The sequence below is a fragment of the Brassica napus genome, chromosome C2 (genome assembly GCF_020379485.1).
Source record: "Brassica napus cultivar Da-Ae chromosome C2, Da-Ae, whole genome shotgun sequence".
Lineage (NCBI taxonomy): Eukaryota > Viridiplantae > Streptophyta > Magnoliopsida > Brassicales > Brassicaceae > Brassica > Brassica napus.
In genome coordinates, this window is record NC_063445.1 from 25,684,628 (window position 1) to 25,693,388 (window position 8,761).

The 8,761-nt window shown below is 34.2% G+C and overlaps 2 protein-coding genes across 2 annotated transcripts; one reads left to right on the forward strand and one right to left on the reverse strand.

The window, feature by feature from the left end:
- The first annotated feature begins 332 nt into the window (after positions 1-332).
- LOC106390967 (histone H3.3) lies at positions 333-1,355 on the forward strand. The gene is made up of 4 exons (XM_013831529.3): positions 333-563; positions 658-734; positions 824-914; positions 996-1,355. Exons 1-4 carry the CDS (start codon positions 492-494, stop codon positions 1,164-1,166), a joined length of 411 nt encoding a protein of 136 aa, XP_013686983.1. The 5' UTR covers positions 333-491; the 3' UTR covers positions 1,167-1,355.
- A 1,596-nt stretch (positions 1,356-2,951) lies between these two features.
- Positions 2,952-5,348, reverse strand: LOC106394967 (aldehyde oxidase GLOX). Its single transcript, XM_013835511.3, has one exon. It carries the CDS (start codon positions 4,788-4,790, stop codon positions 3,126-3,128), a length of 1,665 nt encoding a protein of 554 aa, XP_013690965.1. The 5' UTR covers positions 4,791-5,348; the 3' UTR covers positions 2,952-3,125.
- Between the last annotated feature and the right edge of the window lie 3,413 nt (positions 5,349-8,761).

An 8,761-nucleotide genomic window follows, 5' to 3' on the forward strand; every position in this document is an offset into this window, starting at 1 on the left:
TATTCGGTTTAATCGGTTATATACCAAACCATATCCAAATCCTACGGTTTTTATAAAATTATATCCATTCGGTTTATATGGTATATACCAAAACCAAACCATATTGTCTATTTCGGTTCGGTTCGGTTCGGTACGGTTCGGTTTTACCATATTGAACAGGCCTACCTACAAGTCAGTCTCTAGTTCCGGTTTAAAAAAGAGAACAAAAAAAAAAAAAAATCAACCTCTCAGATAGTTAAGAAGATTATCCGCCTTAATACCTGAATCAATGCTAACAAGAAACAGACCAATAATACTCAATCACGCGGATCGCCACGTAGGATTAATATTTCCCTCAATCAAATCTGGACCGTCGAATCGCACGTCTTCCACTTCTCCTTAATTAATCTCATCGCTATAAATTCTTAATCTTCATTCACCTTTTTCTCCTTAAACGAAACATTCGATTCATTCTCTCTCTGATTCAAAGCTCTTCGTTGAGAGAAGAAGCCATGGCTCGTACGAAGCAGACTGCTAGGAAATCCACCGGAGGAAAAGCTCCCAGGAAGCAACTCGCCACCAAGGTTTGTTCTTCTTATATTCTCAATTACGAAGAAAAGGGGATCTAGGGTTTCGAATTCGCCTGGAATTTCGATTCTAACGTAATTGCGATTACAGGCGGCGAGGAAATCGGCGCCGACCACGGGAGGAGTCAAGAAGCCTCACCGTTACCGTCCCGGAACCGTCGCTCTCCGGTAATTTCGCAAATCTTTTTCACGGAAAAGTTCCGTCTCCGTTCCGTTAGTTAACGGTGTTTGTTTTTTGTTTCTTTTTAATGAATCAGTGAGATTCGTAAGTACCAGAAGAGCACTGAGTTGTTGATCCGTAAGCTTCCGTTTCAGCGTCTCGTTCGTGAGATCGCCCAGGATTTCAAGGTAGTTTCTTTGATCTTGTCACTGATTATTATGCTGAACAAGTAATGATTTTGAGATCTTAATCTGTTTCTTGTGCTGTAGACAGACCTGAGGTTCCAGAGCCACGCAGTGTTGGCGCTTCAGGAAGCTGCGGAGGCTTATCTGGTGGGTTTGTTCGAAGACACGAATCTCTGTGCCATTCACGCCAAGAGAGTCACCATCATGCCTAAAGATATTCAATTGGCTAGGCGTATTCGTGGAGAGCGTGCTTAGAAGAATCACATCTCTCATCTAGTACTTTTGATTTCTTTCTGTTTGTTTGTTTGTTTTAAGCATAATGCTTTGGTGTTATAAACCTCTCTTTGAGGCTTAAGAACATAGATGGATTGAGTAATTGATGTTATGACACACTCTATTTGTTAACTCTTGTTTCTCTCTCTATGTTGAGTTTATTGTGCGACACCACTATTCCAAAGTAGAACAAACTCATCATTTTGTCAATATGGTTAGTCTTTAGAATCACAGATATACTATTCGTTAGTCATATCATATGTAGTTCAGGAAGCGTTTTACAAGCGCTTGTGTGTGAATTTTAAGTTCAAACTCATAAAGCATGCACAAGAGCTAACTGAATTGTTGGCTGTCATTTAACACATATAAACTACCACAAAGTTCTGTTCTTGATTGGAGTATTAGCACAAGGAAAGTAATATTGAACTTCTTATCAAAACGAAATTTGGCAGCCATTACATTCAAAAAAATGAAATTTGGCAGCCAGGAGAACATAGATTCATGATGAGAACTTTGAATAGCTTGATTAATATTTTGGACCTCGAGTAATCACTCATTGGGCTGTGTGGTTTTTATGTTTAAGCCCATATTAGATAGTGTATCTGGTTTGTAAGAAAATGGTATCGATTACTATCATCAAAATATCAAAAGGTATATATTTTTTTTTTTTTTGTCGATGGTTAACTATGCTATTACAAACTATGAGAAATATTACAAGACGATTCTACAGCCGAAAATTCTACCTGCCTTATGAAGATTCACGTTTGACTGCATCATCCTCAACCGTCCTATGAGATCCATGTCTGACGGTACTCCTATATGTTTTTTCTCCATAAATCTGCATAATTCGCCTTTGTTAGGATTCGAAACTCAGACCTCCTGGTGTAGAAGCATTAATGAACTCTTAGTTAAACCACCGGACTAATGAGGTTTCCACAAATATCAAAAGGTTATCTTCAACATTTTTTTCCCTAGTTAGCAAAAAAAAAAAAAACATTTTTTCCCTTAATGATTTTTCTCATCTCAGATTCTTCCTCTATCCCTCCCCCCTTATTATTACGTCACAAATTCGATGAGCTCACACCAGAGCTTATCAAACTTTTTACTTCAAATGCAAGTGGTGGAGGTTGGTTGCAAATTTGCGTACAAGTAGTCAAACAAGAGAGTGACACAAGTGGAGACGTGCAACAGTGCCGTGCGACAGTAGTAAAAATAGAAACCTTCGCTTATGGCAGAAAAAAAGAAAAAAAGATCAAGGGCATCATCTACTAGTATCATAGGCATAATGTAACCATAATAACTTGAGTTTATACGATGAAAGCACTATAATAGTTTGGATTAAAAAAAACGTGAGCTTATGATATATTAACGATTACATGCATGGGTTTCCTAAGTAACAAACCATGTAAACAATTGTTAAAAAAAAATAGAATAATTAGATATTGGTGATTATAGTTCTGATAGAATTTTTAAAATAAGTAGTTTTTTTCTTGGTCTTTTTGGACTCTCTCTATTTCTGGTCTTTGAAAATCTTTCTACACTTGTTCACGACTTTCTATTTATGGAATCTTTTAACTAAAAATCACGTTTTTCTTATAAGTATTCCCACAAAATATCCGCAAGGAAGGAACAAGTTTAGCATCTATCTCTTGCCCACGACATCAAAATTCCATTTGCTATAATAAAAATAACAAAATTTAAAGATTCGTTTCATTTACTCATGAAACTTTCACATACCAATAAAGTATCAAATATGAAAACATTACCAACTCAGAGACGAAAGAATCCCATTCATGTAATTGTATCCAAACAACAATCTTATTACATACATTCCCGCGAAATAAATTTTGATCACTCAAATCAAAAAGAATTCAACAGATTTTTTAAAATAAAAAATTACCACACACGTAGAACAAACTATAATAACATTGACAAACACATTCACTGCAACCTTACCCAAATACCTTCACTCGGTATATCTTGGTTCACAACAAAAGCCATGTAATAACCAGGTGGTGCAATGTTCTTATATCTTGGTGCCTTAACCCTAACCTCATAAGTCCACACTCCTATCCTCACTAACTCAACATGATCAAGAACCAAAAGTCTCTGACTCATCGAGAAGGAATGAGAAGTAAACGAAGGAAACACCATCGTCACCTTAACCGGACTTCGCACTCCTCCTATACCGAACACCATAAACCTCAGCCTCAAGATTCCACCGTAGTTAACGGTAGAGTGTGATAAAAGACTAATAATCCTCGGACGTATACTCCAATACTGAGATTCCAAATACGACGGAGAGAAAGCTTCTAGCCTAAGCTCCGTCGGGAAAAGAACGTCGGTGAAATTATAAAACTGATGTGGGTTGCTTCCTCCGACAAGAACTCTACCGTCACGGAGCAAACCGGCGGTTGAATGGTACATTCTTGGTATAGTACTAGGATTCTGAACTTGGAATCTCGAACCGACCAGTTTATTGGGATGATAAAGGTCAGGGTTCAAAACCGGTTCACGACCTAGCTCCCAACCAGCAGAGCCTGATGAGCCACCGTTAATTAACAGAACATGTCCGTTAGGTAAAAGGATCATATCTCCCATTACTCTCGACCTAGGCATCTTCTCGAGAACCCATTGAGGTTTATCATCATTGATCTTGATTCTTGCACACGTGTCAAGAGCTTTGACAAAAGTGTTTTTATATAAAGCGAGGAGGTACGATCTTTTCGGTGCACCGCCGCACACCAGAACTTCCATCTCGACAACCTCAGCTTCAAGGTTCTTGATGGGGAGAAGAACAGCTGAACCAGTGCTCGGATAGCTTCTCGGATCGCCTCCAGGGATCTTCGGATACGTTTTCACGACAGTGTTCTTATTATAGTCTAGCAAAATGGCTTTGTTGTTAGCGAATATGAATAAGTTTCCGTCGCTGTTGAGGAAAATGAAAGGGTAGAGATTGTTTTCTTGTCCCACATCGTAGGTTTCGGACAAGAACGGTAACTTGTAGAGACTTGGAGCTTTTGTCTTAGGGAAGAACTCGAAGTTGAACTGGTTTCGACCTCCTACTATGATCTGACGACCATCTGGAAGAACATGATTCGTAGCGTACCATCTTCTTACGTTAAGTGCGTTATCAACTTCTGTCCAATCACATGACTCGTCGTCGCAAGGATAGAACATTCTAGCTTTACGTTCCCCTTCTTTGTCTCCTCCCGTCTGGAGGAGAGCTCCCTCGGGAGTGACTCCTCCTGAGGAGCACCATGTGTTTGATTCAATGGTTAAAGGACGGATGCTGTTAAAAGCGACGTCGTATTCGATGGAGTGCGCCGAGCAGTCACGTTTGGAAACGACGTCGTTTGGGCTGTCGCGGCAGGCTCCGCTAGGGAGAGAGATTTTTGAAGGACCGAAGTTGGAACGATCGTACATTATGACCCGGTCGTTGATGAGGAGTTGTGAGTGCATTGCTGAGATTCCGACCTCGTTTAAGAGAAGCTTCCATGTTCCTCCGGCGCCGGATGCTACGTTGAAGGAGAGGAGGAGGAGGATAGAGAAGTAATTGAGTTTGTTGACGTGGGTGACGATTTGAGGTTTGGCTTCTGCTGCCATTTTTGTTTTGGTTGTAATATTGAGTTTATGTCACGGGTGGTTCGGTTTTATATATTTATTTCTAGCTTGTGTGGTACAATATTAAACGATCCATGAGGTGTAGTTTGTAGAAGCATGGAAGAAAAAGATCAATATTAATGCCATGACGTAAATAATGCATACTAATTAGTAACTCCCGCCATTATTCCAAAATAATTATGCCAAATTTACTTCAAAATTTAATTATTATGACAGCTTTCGTTTCCCATTTTGAAGACTGAAAACTTAACAAATCTAAAATTTCGATGATATAAACCTGAAATTCTGCCACATTGTTGAATTTTTGTATGACATAAATTTCTGTGTTTTTCAAAATTTCAAAATTAATCTTAGTTGACTAACATTAATAAAAACGTGTCAACTTAACGTGTCAAATCTTCATCTGTACATAAATAAAAATATGTTGGAAAATCTGAGAACAACATTAAAATTAATATGGAATTATATGATTTGTATATAAAATAGAAAACTAGGTGTTTCTCTCGCTGCGGACATAAACATTTTATAGTTACTTATAAATACATACATTAATAATTAAAAGACTATAATGATAAAACATTATTTATATTTTCATTTGAAAATTTTTACGTCTTCTAAATTTATTGAATTTTTTTACACTATATTCATTATTAATAAATAAATCTAAGAAGTCACTCAATATTCTATTTTCAACTATATAAAATTTAGAATTTTATTTGATTAATATTATAGACATGTTTTTTTTTTACTTTTTATTAAAATATATTTTTTCAGATAACAACACAATATATATAGAAATTATATATTTTTTGTTTTAAAATATTTTTTAGATTTTGGATAATTCTTCTTATTATTAATTTTAATCACTTATTTAATCAAAATAATTTAAATTCGTATTTTGTTTTGTATCTAATTTATATATTTTATTCATTAAGAGTATAACAATATTAACCACTTTAAGTTTTAACGTTAGAGCTCGAACGCAAAAAATCACTTCTCAAATAATAGTATAGATAACCAATATCATTTATTTTAAAATATGTAAATGTAAAATTAGAATATATCAGAATAAATAAAAGGACTCCAAGTCCCACATTAGATATTAGATAAAATAAAATCTAATATATATATATATGGGAAATTGCCAAAAATACCATTTTCATGATACCACTTTTCAAATTTACACTAACCAATTTTACCATTAAAATTTTAATAGAAAAATAACCATTATGTCCCTATTTAATTAAACCTACAATTATATCTAAACCAACTATATCTTCTTCCTAGATGTGAGAATCCGGCGAGCTCCGACAAAGACGACGATCGGATATGTGAGATGTCGGCGATTGATTTTGTGATGAAAGCGAGGACACTGGTATGAGCCAAGTGAGGCATCTGCGCCACGATTGCGATAGAGTGGTTCGAAGAGAAAAATGAATTGGATCTGGCCGGACAGATATTTGATGAAGGTGACGGTTTCTCCGACGAAACTGACAAATTCTACAAGCTCAGACGAACAAGACGATCTCTGTGATGAACACGCGTAAGAAACACTAACGAAGGTGATTTGATAATAGATGGTGATTTTCGTCTTTTTCTTTATTTTAGCTTGATTTCTCAAAATTGATCAGTTTCTGGGAAAGGAGACGAAGTTTTTTTCATGAAGTTATGAAATCTCAAATTTATAAAACCTTATAAATTTATCGGTGAAGAACATAGTGCTTATATATTATGGTTTTTGATATATTTTGTTGATCCTTTCTACTTTGAGTATTTTTATGTTGAATATACTTTTTTCCTTCTCTGATCCATACATTCTTATAATCAGGTTATGATTATCGACATATGTTCTGTATGTGGAGAATGGAACCTAATACATGGAAGTCATTCATAATTGATGATACACGAAGATCTCTTCTTGGTATCATTTGTGAAGATATCTGCTACAAAAATTTGATTGAGGTTGTTTTAGAAGAAGTAACATCATCTTTTAACAAACTTCAAGAGAATGAATGATTTCTTCATCTATGTGTAACCATTAAAGTAATCATACGGAACTCTTTGCTAACATTTTTGTTTATAAAGGCTTATTAATTAATTTTACCATACGTATTAGCTTCATGTTTTTATGTTGTAGAGAGGAACATATACATTTCCTCTTATTGAATCAAGCAAGGTAGTAACTAGTACTCATGATTTGCTTGCTGAAAGTAGTAATGCCCTTGAGATGTTTATAAAACCTTATAAAATAACTGTGTATATGGAGGATCATTACTGCAAGTATTTTGTAACTGTAACAAGGATACATATCTGTTTGATGCCAAAAGTTTCAACATTAATTGTTCTTAATGGATGATATTATGTGATAGGTAGCCCTCATGAAGCTGAACGTGTCTAGATGGAGATGGAAAATATAGAAGTTAAGCATGGTGTAGTGTCTTATTCTAGCCTGATATCTTGCTATTCAAAAGAAGGTAACTTGAATAAGGTGCTTTAACTTCTCTACCGGATGAAAAAGAAGTGTATAGAGCCAGATAGAAAAGCGTACAATGTGGTGGTTCACACTCTTGCCAAAGATAGGTCTGTCTCTCACTTTGAGGTGATGAATTTGATTAAGGAAAAGGAAGAGTAGGAAGGGATGAAACCACACATTTTAGCTTACAACTCTCTCATCAAACCCGATGCATGGATAAAAGAACAAAAGAGGCAAAGAACGGAGTTTTCCCAATGATACACACATACCATGCCTTTATGCGGATTCTAAGAACAAGAGAAGATACCTTTAAACGATATGCCGAGATGAGATATGGGTTGGGAATCAACTATGGATTGATGGATAAGTTTTATAGGTGGATCGATATGGATAACGTACCTTATTTGCTTTTTGGATAACAGAGGGATAACACAGGGATGAAAATGACAAGTCTAAATTAACCTTATTTGTTTTTTGGATAACAGAGGGATAAAAATCCTAAAATTATTTGAACCCAGATTTATAAAGGGTTATAATTTTTCGTAAACTCAATATTCACTATCGAAACTCTTTCCCATAGATCAACATGTTCTAAGCCAACCTTTGTTGATTTTTTTTAATAACAGAAAGAACAAATTGTTTTATAAGCCTTTCTAAATGGTTATAGATTCTTATGAATAATTTAGAGACATTATAGAGGCATGAAGAAATTTATTACATACCCTTTATAAAAGGTTTATAAACTCTTCATAAATGATTAATAAGCCATTATAAATGGTTTCTAAACTTTATAAAAACTTTTATGAACTTTATAAATGTTTTATAAACCCTTATAAATTATTTACATAGTTTTATAAACCTTATAAATTATTTTACAAACCTTATAAATTGTCTTATAAGCGTTTCTAAATGGTTATAGACTCTTATAAATGATTTAAAGACCTTCTAACTGATTTCTTTTATAAACATTTATAAACGGTTTATAGACTTTATAAACTCCTTTATAAGCCTTTATAAATACATTTATAAATAATTTACAAACTTTATAAAATGTTTTTTTTATAAACTTTACAAAAGGTTTATAAACTCTTATTAACTCTTATTGATTATTTACATATTCTTGTAAACCCTTATAAATTATGTTACAAACTCTTATAAATTGTTTTATAAGCCTTTCTAAATGGTTATAGATTATTATGAATGATTTAGGGACTTTATAATTGATTCGTAAACCTGTATAAACCTTATAAATTGTTTATTAACTTTAATGTTTTCATAAACATTTATAAATAGTTTATTAACTTTAACGTTTTCATAAACATTTATAAATTGTTTATAGACTTTAAAATTTCTTTTATAAGTCTTTATAAATTGTTTATAAAATTATCTAGAACCTAATCAGACAACATTCGCCCTTTAGTTGCAACATAGACTAGAAGAATACAAATTGTGTAGAGATACTGACTCAGCAAAAACAAAA

Coding starts and splice junctions, on each gene's coding strand:
- LOC106390967 (XM_013831529.3), top strand. CDS start 492: ATGGCTCGTACGAAGCAGACTGCTAGGAAATCCACCGGAGGAAAAGCT. Junction 735..823: donor CCCGGAACCGTCGCTCTCCG/GTAATTTCGCAA, acceptor TTAATGAATCAG/TGAGATTCGTAAGTACCAGA. Junction 915..995: donor AGATCGCCCAGGATTTCAAG/GTAGTTTCTTTG, acceptor CTTGTGCTGTAG/ACAGACCTGAGGTTCCAGAG.
- LOC106394967 (XM_013835511.3), bottom strand. CDS start 4,790: ATGGCAGCAGAAGCCAAACCTCAAATCGTCACCCACGTCAACAAACTC.